Below are 15,602 nucleotides of genomic sequence, written 5' to 3'. Positions count from 1 at the left end.
TTTTTCTCTGGAAATCAAAAAATTTTCTAAAAATCTTGAATTTTCCGACCCTTAGAGAGACTAATTTAAAACTTTCTGATTTTTCCGACCCTTAGAGAGACTTTTAAAGGTGAAAAAATCCATTTTTGCCTAAGTACCCCCCCCGGAATTTAACCATTTAAGATTTAGCACATCCCCATGTCACATTAGCCTGGAGATTCATACTATCATTTCCTACTTAGTCAAACTTTCTTAGACAGAGTAGGTTGACTTTAAAAGACTTAAGATAACTTTGAAAGGGCAAAAACTACCAAAAAGACCTCTTGAATCTTTTTTCGTTTTTTGATACATTTAATGGATGGGATTTATTTTTCTGGAGGTTCGTAATAGTATATAGTAGGATCAGTATATATTAGTATCCTAATAGTAACCTACATATTGGCTTTTCCAGCAAAAAAATTGAATATGGGGGATGGAGGATATAACATTTCTTGGAAATTTACCCCCGGACATTGTGACTTTTGGCCCCCGGACAGCAGGTTTAGCCCCCGGACAACCATCAGTTGATCCCCTGGACATTCAAAATTACCCTCAAACAAGGCAAAATTACCCCCGAACACTATATCCTCCACCCCCATGTTTTCTAGAAGACCCATACCCATATATAGTCTCACCTATTGGGAATTTTGTCCATGTAAAATGCCATTTATAATGGACTGTTGAGTCATTAGGTTACTAAAACTACAGGAGTGTAATCTTCATACAAAAAATATCTTTTAGAGGAGATTTATTTGCTGTTAAAGGCTTAGATACCCTTCCCAATCGAAAATGAAAACATACTCTTGTCTCCCGAATAGACGGGAGGATGCAATAAGAGGGGGGGGGGTAATTTGAAGATAGAATTTTTTTTAACTGATGTCAATTTCAACAACAAAAAAGAAACTTTAACTAATGAACACGTAAACTAAGAACCAATACTAACAAAAAGATTTTTTTTCTTTTAACAATTAGCGGGGGGGGGGCGTTTATTCGGGAGACAAGAGTACTGATCATATATTATACGAAGAATCGAAACTAAAATACCATCATTAGATGCTTACTGTTTCATGGTGTCAACGTAAGTTTATCATATCCAAGGAAACACCGTTATCAAGGGTTCTGTTCTGACGTGTAATAAATTTTTTGTTTGTGAGATTGTCATCAAAGTTCTACTCAATGGGGGCCTTGGTTGAAATAAAAGTACCTCGATTCAAAGAAAAACCCCTTGTTTGTTTGTTTATAGATCTGGTGATTTATGAAGGACGTCATCTTTTCATAGGGGATTTTCTAAATCAAAATATGAATGTCAAAATGAACAGGGAAAATCAAAATGGACATTTCTGCTAGCTTATAAAAAGGAAAAACTTCTGAAATTATTAGAGAAACAAGATTCACCTTAATATCGAAAGACGAAGAGAAGTAAGTGAGGAGAAAATACTACAGTGAAAAGTAAGGTATACTTAAGTTACTTATTATATTGTTGGGGGTCTGGGGGATATGCGACATGGGTATGGTAATATGTTTTTATCGTTAGTTCATTTTTAAACAAGAATGAGCGTCAATTTTAGTGATGCTACACAGACCCCCCCCCCCCCCATCGTTGTGCTCAAAAACAGACACCCCATCGTTGTACTCAAAAACATAGATGTCGAAAATCCGAACTTGATGACTGACTGGATTATATTTTCGAATTCTCGAGTGAGGAGGTACACACATTTTCTTGAGTTCCACAAACCACGAGATTCTGAAGAGAATACCTGTTTCATCAAGTAAATTTATTGGTGTGCATCTCTTAAAAAATTTTTTCCTAGTCACATCGTTATACTAGTTTTTTTTTTCAAGTACTCACTGCCTTCGTTTTGTATAAGATTCCCAATTACTGCACTAAGATTCTTGTCACTTTTCCGGGATCTTTCCACTATTTTTCTTAGGATAACTGGCATGAGATTGGAAAGGTTTTGTTTCTAAAGGTACGGAAAATTTTGTGTTTACTCACGAAACTGACTAACTTTCTGAAGCTTATTTTTTCAAATACCCGGAGTCCTGCTCTTTTTCCGATAGAAAAGTGGCAAAGGAATCTTTGAACGGAAATGGGAATCTTATACAAAACTACGGTATTTCGAATTGTCATACTCTTTCGCTAGAGGATAAGCAGAAGCCTGTTTGTACTCACTACATGTCTAAGCACTTCCCTTTCTTGTAAAACTTCTTACTAAAACAAATGCCATCATTTCGTCTATGTATCTCGTCATTAAGCTGTAACTAAGGTAACGCTTGACTTTGATATTATAATCCATGTTGATTTAATATGAAGGTTTGATGATTGTTTATACTGCTTGTATGTTTGATGTTGTGAGCGATATAAGTTATGTTCTGTCACTTAGTCAGTTGTTTCATCGGAACTAGTCCGACCAAAGTATTTGAAACAGGTGTGTTTTGTACTTTGTACTATGCTTTTAGCTGGAGAACTACATTATGAGCAGTTTCCAGGATTTTTATTTTTAGTTTGAAGGTTTTTTTTTGGTAAAAAGTTTGTCTGTTTGCTTACCCATCAATATTAAACTAAAGGTTATCTGTTTACTGAATTGCCACAAATCTTTGTTGGAAAAACGAAAAAAAGCCGTTTTGAATAAACCAATAAGGAAGTTTCTTGACTGATATGAAATACCATGTCTAATCTAAAACGGAAATTTTCTCTTGTTTACTTTAGCATGGATGTTGCCGATTTGGATTTAGAGGATGGACTCATGGTAACACCAAGCGAAGCCTACGAATTTACCGTTCATTTATACGGCCGCAGTGATAGCACATCAACAAAATGTGTCCTACAGATTCACTATCACGAAAAGACTTTATCGTTATTACGTCATGGACAAAAAGTTGAGAATTATTTGTTCAGCTCTTTGAGAGATGTCGTCGGAGATGATGAAGTTCCGAGATTGAAAATACGATTCGATGATTTCAATCAACTTGATATTGAGACTGGAACATTGGAGAAAAAGAATGAGATTTTTACATTATTAACACAAATCATTGATCAACAATATAGGTAGGATTATAGTTCTTGTATATATACTTTCTTTTATAAGGGTAAATCATATAGGAACAAGACAAGGGGCTGAATTTGAACTAACGACTAAGAAAAAATCGAAAGGAAGCGTCCAATTTCAGAAATTTTCGAAATGCATTCTGAATATTGTAAGCATTTTAAGAACATTATAAAAACACTAACAAATATAAGAATAGCTCACCCTTAGTCATATTTACTGGTTCTTACGAAAAACGCGTATTCCAATCTAATATAACATTTTGAATAACTTGAAACAGAATTGCGTACATTTTAGACTAGAGTCTACTTCTGGCTGAACTTTGTGAAGAACAGTGAAGCAGACTAGAGGATTTCGCCATCTTAAATCTTTTCACTTTCATTTTCAAAAATTATATGAAAACATCAAAACAATAAAATGTTTTCTAAAATTCCATCGAAGTTTATGAAACTATAATGAAAAGGAGAAAATACCTCCAAAATTTCAAAACATTCGTTTATTGGTCATGGTTTTCTGTTTGATCTTGTGGCATGTATTTGCTACCACCTCAAGCAAAGCAAAAAAATAAAGTCGGCCAAATTACACCGGGCTACTTATCAGTGCCATCCAGTCTATCAAAAAGCTATAAGTTGCCCTAATAAGTTACTTATATAACTATAAGTTATTAGGGCTACGTACACTTCGGTATTCCCATACTGCATTTTCCATACGATGTTCAGAAATATATTTCTGCATTTGCAGCGACAAACTGATAATTTAAGACTTTTAAGCAAGTAAAATCATTTCCATAGATCTGAAGACTCAAAAGAGGATGCCGTCGACCCTAGGAGCCACACCATCAAAGAAGGGATCCTTGACAAGAATGGCCATGGTCTCTTCGCCTCCTTCATGTGGCAAGAAAGGTACGTCAAATTGTATCCTGGTCGGATGGATTACCATCGTGTCAAGGCAACCAATCATGAAGGTCCTGCTCTGAATCAGGTTCGACTAACCTCCAATAAATGCTCTATTCGAGCAGTTGACGAGAATACTTTGATACTCGGCACACCGAATAGAGATTATATATTTCGAATGAGAAAGCATGCTCACGTCGACCCTCGGACTATGCTTAATGACTGGAGATTGGCTTTTGAGAGAGCAATTCAAAAAGGTTCAAAAGAAGTCAGTTTGGTGGACAAACGAAGATTACAACACGAAAACAGATTACCCATCAATAGAGGTAAGTAATAGTTTCAATATTCGTTAGTCTCCTTAGTCCCCTTAGGAAAAAAATCTTAAAAAAACTAAATCCCCGTTAGCGCAATTTTCATTCATTACAGCGGAGTCCAAATCGAAACACACGGCGGGGAACCCAAATTTGAGCTAAGGACATTTCGAGATATGGAGTAAGGTGAACAAGGCTTTGTTAACTAAAGGGACGAGAAGAGCTTGTTCGAATTAAGGAAATATTCGAGTTATGGAGGTTCGAGTTAAAGAGACTCCACTGTATATTTTTGCCCCTCCACGTTGATAATTTCTCACACTAGAACCAGAGCAAGAAGTCAAACTGGTTTTGATGATAATCCTTTTGATCTTACAGAGGAGGATGACATTCTCCTCCCTCACTTTCTCCCATCTCTTATTAAGTGATTTGCCTGAGCTCGAATGGTTGACCAAAAAGTTTCATCCTTTGATAGACTCTGATTCGTATTTTATTTTAGAATTTATAAAATATAAAATTTTTTAACTAATTAAAACTTTAAGGTAAGGAAGACGAAGTACCTCAACCATGTGAAGTCGGAAAGCCTTCGCCAGCAAATGAAGAAACAAAGTTTGAAAATGCCCAGAATGCTGCTATTACGCAAGATGATAAATCTGAAGCTTCAGCCATTTCAGCTGGAAATCAACAAACAGCAAAGATAGAGAATGATTTTACAACCAACACAAAAGATGCCATTGGACAAGCTCTACTGTCGATAGCTACTGCCAAAGAACCAACTTCATCCCAAAAGGCTCTTCAAAGCGATGTAACTCCATCACCAAAACAACCAATTCCTACATCTGAACCATCCACAACTGAACCCATTCATAAAAAATCAGGCACAGAGATATTGAAAGAGACACTACCTGAAGCGACCAAATCTGAACCACAAATCAGTGCTTCAAAACCTGACACCAGCACATCTAGAACGTCATCACAACCAACATCCATTGTACCTAAGCCGCCTCCTTCGCCCGGAATTGGATCTGCCCCACCACCACCTCCGCCTGGAAGTGGATCCGCCCCACCACCACCACCACCTCCACCACCGCCGCCAGGATCATCGACAGCATCCATTGTTCACCTTCCACCGAAGAAAGATATCATTCCAAATCGAAAAATGAAAACTCTTCCCTGGTCAAAAGTTTCGGACGCTCAAATCAATACATCATTTTGGGGAAATGCCACAGACCGTACAAATCAAATCGATTTTCAAAAACTTGAAAAGTCATTTTACTTGAAATCTTCAGATACGGAGAAAAAGGGAGCTCAAGAGCATCACGAGTCGCCAAAACAAGAGAAAAAGAAATCATTACTTGATCCTAAGAAAGCACAAACAATAGGGATTTTATTAAAAAATCCAGAATTGGAGCTTGAAAATGTGAAAAAACGATTGTCAAAATTTGATGTAAAGAAAGACGGCTCGCTTGATGGTTTGACTTCTGAAGAAATTAAAGCATTAAAAATCTGTGTGCCAACTGATGATGAAAGAAAATTGTTCCATAATAAGAAAGGTATGGTGCAGTTAAAATTGATTATCTCAATAATCTATAGTAACTTTTTCGCCCGGGGAGGGGTATTTGCTTTCAAAAACGACCTTATGTTTGGCCCAATAAATTAGGTCTTTGAAATCTAATCCTTACAGTGCAGAGAACATTTAGCCAATTTGAGCAAAATGGGTGAAAATCAACCCTTACGGTCCATTTTCTTAAAAATACTTGTCCATTTGAAGGCAAAATATTTTAACATATTCCGAAATTTTTCTTCCCAAAAAACTTCGGTATGCTCATTTTTTACACCCAGTGAACCCATACAGTGCACTTTTTAAAACAGACCCTTAAGAGTCGCACGTACGGTAGGTCATTTACCTTAAGTGCCCCCAGGATTTTCCATAAGGGTGCTGCATTATGTTAAATTCAGTGGTCATCTCAAAATTACTTTTAGTTACTTTTTAGTTTCTTTTTCAATAGACATTTTCAGCGATGATTAAAAGTCTTGCGTCCTTTTTTTACAGTTAGAACAACTTTTCAGCCAAATTTTAGTTTATGAAAGTATAATTTTTAATAAGATTGCGAATTCATTTTTATGATTTCAGAGAATGAACTCGTCGATGTTGACAAGTTGGTGTTCGAGCTGACCACCATTGATCCGATCGTTTTACAAGATATGTTGGCAAACTTGCTTATTATCCGTGAAATCCCCGAGCAATTAAGAGGTATAAACTTGAAACTATTCATGATCTGAGGCCTTGTTCGCACGAAACGATTCCGCTTCGCTTCGGAACGAAATGCAGCCATGTTACTTGAATGTAACCAATATAATGATATTTTGTATCTGTATCGTTAAGTGCGTCAAAGTACACTTTCATTTACACGTTTTTTAAAAACTATATAAGAACACAAGGCTTCGATGGCCAAGACAATAAGTAGAAATTAAAAACATTTTATGGCTTTGTGGATTCTAAAACACCAAATTTTTCAGAAAAATATACAAAAAACTTACAAAATAGTGAAAAATAAGAATATTTTAAGAACATTTTTAAAAGTTTCTTTTGTTTTCTTTTAATACTTTTCCGGATACCCTGTCTAAACATGAAAAAACATATTGATTTCTTTTAGGTATTGAGCCACCAATCACAAATGTTATCAATGGTTATAAATGTTTACGAGATAGCAAAGATTTTAAGAAACTCCTCGAGTATATCTTATCCATTGGCAATTATATGAACGGTGGTACCAAAGAGGGATGTGCTTATGGCTTTCGGCTAAGCACGTTGGTGAAACTGGTCGACATCAAGAGCGCTGATGAAAAAGAATCGGTACTACAGTTCCTAGTTGAAGAGCTTTACCATAAAGACGCCGAGGTTTTTGCTTGTTATAAAGAGATGGGCGATCTGCTTCAAATGAGAAATATTGATGACGTTAAACCTGAATTAAAGGGCGTCGAAACAGAGCTGGTACAACTGAAAGGTCTTAAAGCCAGTCCTGGAGGTTTCGATGAGCAGTTTATTGAGCAAACAAAGGAATTCATTAATACCCAATCAAAAGAGCTTCTACGGTTACGACAATTATGGTGTAGCCAGGTTGAGAATCTATCTTCTCAACTTAAGAAAATGTTTGGCGAGTTCCCGTCTTCAAATATGAAGAATTTTATGGAAATTGTCATTAGGTTTTTGAAAAAATACAGAAGAATGGCACTTGAAGTTGAAGAGAAAGAACAATATATGCAAAAATGGAACAAAGAAAAAGCAAACAAAGGACTTTGAATGTTAAAGCGATGGGAACCAAGACAATAGCGTAGACAAGAGGGGCGCAAAATTTGCGACATTGTAATTGTCTATTGATAATATAAAAATATAATTACTGTGTCATAAAAATCTCCTCTCCTACACAAATATTGCGCCCTTTTTGTCTACGCTACTGCATGACTGAATATTATTCAAGGATAACAGTTCTAGGATGTTTTTCAAAGTAATCGGCTACCACCTACATCGTCTGGAAGAGTATGGAGACTTATCCCCTGAACTTTTCTTTGTAAATCCCCTTATACCGATTATCTCTGTAATAATTCTTTAAAATCATTTCAAATTCAATTCCGGGTTGATAAAACAAATTTCAACCATCTTTTGGCTCATTATTCTAATTCTCTTGCCTAGGGGGTTGTATTATTTATTAGTAATTGCGGTTAAAAAAAAGTTGGTATACTCATAATTATACTCCCTCTTCTCTCACAGACCCATTAGGATTTTTTCAGCTATTGGGGTAAAAAAATGGACTGAATGTTTTTCATAGCAGGGGATTTGAATTCCATTATTTTTAAAGTCAAAAAATTATGTGGAGATGAAAATATCACAATATTTTGCAGTGAGGATCTATTTATTTGATTATTTTCAGCGAGGACAAAAATTGCAATACAATTTTCCCCTGGGGACAATATTTTGGCCAATTTTTCAAGTGCCGGAAGGGGACCCACACCTGGTCTGTGAGAAGGGGGTGTACTCATATAGTAAAAATATTTGTTTTGATGATAAGGAGAATGAAGTAAATGATTTATATCATTTAAAGTTCTCAAATGTTTGTTGATTTTCTTTTAGAATCATTCGCATTACAGTACTTTGTGTCATGAATAAATTTTGAATCATTCATCAAATTTTTTATCATTTTGTATTCTTGATTAAATTTTATAAAAATACACAATTCTTTTATAAGAACATAAGGCTTCGATGGCCAAAATGTTAAGAACAAGTTAAGGACATTTTATAATTTTTAACCATTAAATAAGATGATTTTAGAATCTATTTATTTTCCAAAGAAATATGATCGAAAAACCAAATGATAATATCTACACCTTTTTCAATAAGAACCAGTAAAATTTTGCTTTTATTTTTTGGCACTTTGAACCTCGAATTGTTCTTATGCTGTTCATATTTAAAGGGTGAAATTAACGTTTTTTAGGAGGATTTATACCCAGTTTTTACTACTTACTTTGCCATAATTTGCTTTCCAGGCTAAGTATCGCGTCCTCAGATTATTTTATATTATTTCAGTGGTTTCGACTCTTATTATTATTAGGGAACTGTTCTAACAGGGAAATATATAGTAAATAAACTTTTATATTATTGGGATATCATTACCAAATCATTTCACTGGTTCTAATAAACAGAAAAAAGTGAGTATGTATAACCCATTGTAAATTGTATACGCGATTGATTTCCATGGTTACCCAGTTTATTATTTGAAGTCAAATCAATATGACAATTGACAACATGTGATGAATAATTCATTACACATAACTAGTGCCTAGTCCTTTTTGATTTAAGAAAAATATCGAAAATATTGATGAAATGGTTACGAAGTTTATTTTGAAGAAGAAAATTCAAAGATACAAAAAAAATTTTATTCATTGTTAAAAGAAAATTATCAAAGAAATTTTGAAGATAGAAAATTTCACTTTTTGGAAAGGAAATGCTCTCTCTTTTTGCTAACATGTGATTTTTTGACTTAAAAACATCATGGTGTGCTTTTACGGATTGCCTGTATTACTGATTGCAAGCTGTTGGTTGACCAGCGTAAAAGCCAATTTCAATATCAATACCACATTTGCCACGACCTCCATCTCCAATACTACATTTCGGATTAAAACACAAAAATATAAAAAACTCAACAACACAATATTCAATTCAACCAAAATTGATTGGATATACTTAGCACCAGAAGCCGTCCGTCTGCCATTGGTGGAATGTGGAAAATTATGCCAAGAAACTACAGATTGTTGTGGTTTCTTTTATGTCAATGGTGACAACAGTATTATGAATGAACCACCCGCCAATCACACCAATGAAACATATCCGAATTGCTATTTGAACGATATGGCTTTACCAAGATCTAAAACAGCTGTTTCACCAAATGTTGATTATTATGAAATCAAGGTAATTTAAATAAGGTGCCGTAGTATAGGGGTAGTCGACCTTGGCTTCTGTGCAGGTGGCCACGGTTCGATTCCCACTCACGGCAGTTCACTTGGCAAGTGAACGTTCCTTCGCCCGGGTCAACCCATGCCATGTGAGGGGAATTGGGTAGTCAGTTCAAGGTGCTGACTCATTAGTAAGCGTCTATAGTTGCGAGAATAGGCCTCTAAAGCCTCCTGCAACTCAACCAAATAGAAATAGAAATTCTAATAGACCTTATCGGAGTTTTTGATTTTTCTAAAAAAAAGCGATGCATAGGGGGCTGTTTCGGGAGAATTACAATAGAATTTCCTCAAGGAATTCCTAAGAGATTTCTATTATAATAGCTCCCGAAACAATCCCACAATGCATTGCTTTTTTAGAAAAATCAAAAACTCCGATAAGATCTATTGTTGTAAGAATAATTTTTACCCGTTGGCTCAAAACACCAATAAATAAGAGCAGTTTAAGAATAACTCTAAACCCAACGCTCGTACCCGGAGCCACTTGCACCAATTTTTGAGTTTACTGATAAACGTGATACGTAATCTTGTGCGCTATCAGAATCATAAAAAGTGAACTGAGTGACTGGGTTCAAGTTTAGCCCAATATTAATAAATTTTCAAAAAAAATAATAATCAGATTTGCAGAAAGAGGATATTCATGATATTCGAGACGTAATGTTTTTACGGAAAGATCCCGGTTTTTGCCAGTAGTGGAAAATTTTGTACAACTTTTGTCTATTTTAAATTTGCCACCACTGGCAACCGGGATATTTCCGTAGAAAACATTACTCCAACCAATCCTGGAAATATCTTGAAAATATTATATTTCCATATACATTTTTAAATATGGAAATATGACTTTTCTATATTTCCAAATTTGAGAATATATCATATTTTATGATATTTCCAAATCCGAAACATCATATTGTCAAAACATTTCTAACTTTTGGAATCACCGGGGACGATTTTTTGGCCTATTTTTCCAGCGGGGTGGAGGGTCCACCGGATCTGAGACACAGGGGTGTTAATTATCCCCCTTCCCAAACTTGAATTATTTACCCTGGCATTTAAATTTCATTTTTCATTTTACAGAATCAATGTACAAAAACATCTACCAACCCTTGCGCCAAAGGTGATTGTATTCCCAACTTTCAAACCGATTCCTTTTCATGCGATTGTTCGACCGCTGGTCTGGTCAATTTTAATGAAACTGTTTGTGCTACTAAAACTACCTGTAAGTTTTCATTGCTTTCAATTTTCAACGAGCATAAAGATTCCATTTTACAATTCTTCTCATGCAATAGCACACCGTGCTGAATCTTAAATAGTAGCAAAATCAGCACAAATTTATTCGTTTGTACGACACTTGCAATCCAATCCTCTTTTGCGTTAATTACTCTTGTACGTTAATAACTTTTAAAATATCACTAGCCATAACTTTCATTAAGGTGCCACCGCAGCAAAACGAACACATAGAGTTGAATTTGCCTTCAAAAGGAATGATCTTAGCCCTACAGTAATTTTTGTTAAGAGTGACCTCTCATCTGAGACAAAATTCTTTCAAATGCTAAAAAATGTGTCAATGTGTCCAGGGAGTGATTTACAGTCTACTTAGAGTGACATCCGTGCCTTGTCTTACACGTTTTTGTATAAGAACAATTTCATAAGAATACGAGGCTGAAATTTGGCTAAAACCTAAGAACAAATTAAGAAGAATTTGAGCCTCAGATTTCAGAAATTACTGAGAAGTACAGGTTTCCAATTTCATTAGTATTGACATTTAAGCCTGAAAAACTCAAATAAAATCAAGCGCAGCCCAGCCAGAATCATATGACTTACTGGTTTTTCCTATAAAAAGCGTATATCTGAAGATACTGCTCTTCATATGTTATTTTACTAATGTACACGTTTAACATCATAACTGTTCGTATACATGAGTCTGTGGAGTAATATTTTTAACCTATGAAGAGCACTTAATTTAACTACTTGTGGTATAAAAAGGGAATTTCCCAGAAAAGGGAATTTCCTTAGATTCATTAACTCTCCAGGGATAAGAAAAAGACAAACTGAGATTTCAAAATGAGTAATCAGATCAAAATAACTCCGGAAAAGTCTTTTTGATGATGATAAAACAATAGAGAGACCGTAAGATAAGAATGCTACCGTTAAGCGGAACTAAAATACTGAAAAACGCGCGCAAAATTATGAGATGTTTGCCCAACTTCCTTATGCGTGAAGCTATGAATGCCATCCTCGGTCGCTTTAGGCTCCCTGCGGTGGCAAAAAATTTCATGGCTTTCCAATTCGAAATAGATATATCTGTACGGGATTAGAACTCATACCAAGTATTTATTATACACTGGATATACAAGTACCTGGTTTATGCTGATTTCTGTTCCAGCTATCATTTCACTAAATATATTATCAGCCTAATAGGAACAATTTTGAATTGCTTTTTTCACAATTTTTCTTTGGGAGGTCTCGTCATCTGTAAACCCTAGTGCCCCCGGATCAAACCGCTGGGAACCTTATAATACGGAAAACAGGCAGTAATATTTCTTTTTTGCCAATTTTTTCTTATTTCAGTTCAACCACTTGATCTCAAACAAATGATCCTGACTAATAACCAATGCTATTCCTTGAATAACACAAACGATACTTTATTCATCTTTTGGAAAAAAGTGCAAACCACCGATAACTTTTACTCAGAAACAACTGCAGGTATCTACAAGGTGTCCCTAATTAAAGTATCGAGTCGAAACACAACTATGAGTAGAAAGTTTTATGTGCGTGTTCACAAAATTGTATTTTAAGCTCTCCCTCTCTTTTCTTTGTCATTACGATTAATTTATAGGTTGTAACTACCTTTTGTAATAAGCCTGTGTGATGGAGAACGTTCTTATATTTTAGCGATAACACACACAAACTTTTCTACTCAATCGCATGTTCAAACTCGATACTTTAATTAGGGACACCCTGTATACTCAACGCTCTCTAATGCACGGGTTGCAAAATTATATCAATGCAGTCAAAACATATGATTACTCGAAAATGTTCACGTGATTATTTTATTCCCGTGATATTTGCTTTACAACTTACAGCTGATATCTTATTAGTGTCAAATAAATTCGAACCAATCAGAAATGAATGTCATGCAACAAGCACATAAAAATTTTGATTAAACTAAGCGTGATTTGTCTTCAGACTTTAATTTTGCAACCTGTATATTCTAAGTTCTGGTATTCGATACGATCCATTATTTGATAGTATTGAAAACGAGAAACTCTAATAAAGGACGTTTTACAGTTCGACACGCTTCCTAATTCAATGCCCCCAGCAGTTTGCGTGATTGCGTGAATGGGCATTTTCGGTTGCATGAATGCGTGAAAATTGAAGAAAAAATGCGTGAATGCGTGAATTGAAAAACTTGCGTGAACGTGAAAATGTACTTTTTGATTGCGTGAATGCGTGAATGCGTGAATCTGGGCTATTTTGTGCGTGAATACGTGAATTTTCCCTTTTTTCCACCGATTATGTGCAGTTTTCCCGATTTTCCAATGTTTCCCCGACTTTTCCCAAAAAATTTTCCGATTTCTGAAAAATTGGGTTATTGAGTGAAACTCGAGGAAAATTTTCGTGAATGCGTGAATTTCGAAAAAAAATTGCACGATTGCGTGAATTGAGGGTCCGCTGGGGGGGGGCCTCTTCAATGGAAATCCACTTGCCCTTGAATCGAATCAATGATGACTGCATACCTGTTTCTATGTTGAGCAGTCTTGGTCGGTGATGACCATGTTGAACGGTAAAAAAGAATGCAGCTATTATATATTTTATTATGAATTTTTAGGTCGATGATGACTAGGTGCACCCAACTGGCACACAACGTTGTTTCAACGTTCACCTAACGTAATATGGACGTTGTGAACGTTTGATAAACGTCGAAAAAACGTTGTATGCCAGCTGGGCAGTCTAGATGTCGTCTTATTAGAACTGTTTTGGATACTGTACAGCTGTTTACCTGAAGGTAGGGGAGGGCGCAACTCCTTTCCCTAGATTTTCCCAATTATCCTTGATCCGTATCTTTAGTTGCTGAGCATCAAGCAGAGAGGCATGGATCAAGGTTATCATTTTGGAAATCTTTGGTATGACCGGCTGGGGATTGAATGCACAACCTTGAGCACCGTAGCTGGATGCTCTACCTTCATGCTACGGTCATGATCATGATTGTAGCATCGTTCATGTATTCATTGCTTTTTAGGTATGCAGTTCGATGCAAGCATAATTACAAAGCAAGATACCATTTTGAAAGCCACATTGAAACTTGTTTCAAAAAAAGCAGTTGACGGTCAAAAAATGAAAATAGAAGCTATTCGAGAAAATCTGTCACATAACGACAATGCTGGTTGCAATGACTATCTGTATCGATCTGGATACAAAACTGAGCTTGATACCGGATTCATAGATGCAGAAGAAACCTTCAACATTGATCTTACCAATATGGTGAGATTAATGTTCCAGCACAATGATTTTGATGGAAAATACTTTCATTTCTGGACACATCCTGAGTTTCTTACTCAAAGCGGACAATCAACTCTGGCATTTGGTTTTGAAATGTATGGGTTTGAGAATGAAAATAAACAACCAACTTTTGAGATTTTTTGGCAAGAACAAGAGCAAGTACCACAAATTGAAAAATAGCTCCATATTGAAACATTTGAATTTTCCAAATTCTCCTTTTTGCCTAGAAAAACTACACGATAAGTAATACTACGTAACTTACGTATAAGCAGTTTCTTCATTTTTTTCTGTTTTACATATTTGCTGCTTCAACATCTTAAGTTTTCTACGTATAAGCAATATGCGGCTTGAGTACAGGCTCGGATACAGAGGGAGGCTATAACCAATGGAGGAGAGTGCACTTTATTATCGTATTACCTTATATGGAAACTAATTACTCTCCATGAATAAGATAGCCTACCTCCTGTATCCGACCCTGGAGTAGTACTACTTTTCTTCGGTTCCTTTAACTTCCTTACCCTTTTGAGATTCGAATAAGATGTATACAGCTAATTAGTATCCTTTTTCACCGCTCCCCTGAGAGTACCAGTCATCGCCTGGTCTATATTGGAGGACAGCATTAAACTACCGTTGTTAACAATTTTAGGGATTTTTTTCTATAGGTCCATTTCAATCAAAACGAAAAACATTTTCATCAGGCAAAAAAAAGCGAAAACAGATTTAGTATCCCACAATTTTGATCATGCCATTAGACCAAATAAAACAATTTCAAATTACACCATCACGCACCTAAGAAAAAACGTTCCGATTACACCATCACACAAAGCCTATTGGTATGGTGCCTTCGAATTTTTTTCGAAGCTTTTATTATTTTTTCTCATATTTTGATTAATTTATTCTTTTTAAAATAAATTTTAAGCACGAACATGTATTTAATTAATCATATTAAAATTAAAAGTTTAGGAAAACTGTATTCTAAAATAATAATAATTGAATGTGAAATATACCAAGACAGATTTATCAAAACTTTTCTTAATTCCTATGAAAGGCTTCTAAAACTTTTATTTCAGGGTCTTTAGCCGCAATGCTGATTCAATGTCGGGAGCAAGGCTAGGCATTAAATGTGCCGTGATCTTTTTAAAACACATTTTGGGTATAATTTGACAAAAGAGTTTGTCTGAAACAAACATAATTAAACAAATGAGAAAACAAAAGAAAAGTTTCTTTCAAAAGTTTTGATATTTCAAAGAAGTTATTATATACCACAGTATTTTTCGAAATTAAAGACGCACTAAGTCTTTTTTCTATGTTGAAGATTGTAAAAAGTA

General features: G+C 35.3%; 2 protein-coding genes across 4 annotated transcripts; both read left to right on the top strand.

Annotated features, from left to right (window-relative positions):
• Positions 1–1,401: 1,401 nt before the first annotated feature.
• LOC136814722 (formin-B-like) lies at positions 1,402–8,079 on the top strand. 3 transcript variants are annotated; one of them, XM_067071142.1, is made up of 6 exons: positions 1,402–1,467; positions 2,729–3,067; positions 3,857–4,284; positions 4,809–5,819; positions 6,401–6,520; positions 6,924–8,079. In XM_067071142.1, exons 2-6 carry the CDS (start codon positions 2,730–2,732, stop codon positions 7,568–7,570), a joined length of 2,544 nt encoding a protein of 847 aa, XP_066927243.1. In that variant the 5' UTR covers positions 1,402–1,467; position 2,729; the 3' UTR covers positions 7,571–8,079. The 3 variants fall into 3 exon arrangements, with proteins under 3 accessions (XP_066927243.1, XP_066927241.1, XP_066927242.1); XM_067071140.1 differs by having other exon boundaries at positions 1,402–1,472; XM_067071141.1 differs by lacking the exon at positions 1,402–1,467 and adding an exon at positions 2,330–2,447.
• A 1,141-nt stretch (positions 8,080–9,220) lies between these two features.
• On the top strand, positions 9,221–14,598 carry LOC136814724 (uncharacterized). The gene is made up of 4 exons (XM_067071144.1): positions 9,221–9,733; positions 10,849–10,990; positions 12,343–12,477; positions 14,015–14,598. Exons 1-4 carry the CDS (start codon positions 9,317–9,319, stop codon positions 14,452–14,454), a joined length of 1,134 nt encoding a protein of 377 aa, XP_066927245.1. The 5' UTR covers positions 9,221–9,316; the 3' UTR covers positions 14,455–14,598.
• The last annotated feature ends 1,004 nt before the right edge of the window (positions 14,599–15,602 follow it).

This window comes from Clytia hemisphaerica, unplaced genomic scaffold (genome assembly GCF_902728285.1).
Source record: "Clytia hemisphaerica strain Z4C2 unplaced genomic scaffold, Clytia hemisphaerica genome assembly, whole genome shotgun sequence".
In the NCBI taxonomy this organism is placed as follows: Eukaryota; Metazoa; Cnidaria; class Hydrozoa; order Leptothecata; family Clytiidae; genus Clytia; species Clytia hemisphaerica.
Note: the sequence above shows the minus strand (reverse complement) of the source record. Positions and strands in the feature narration are given on the sequence as shown.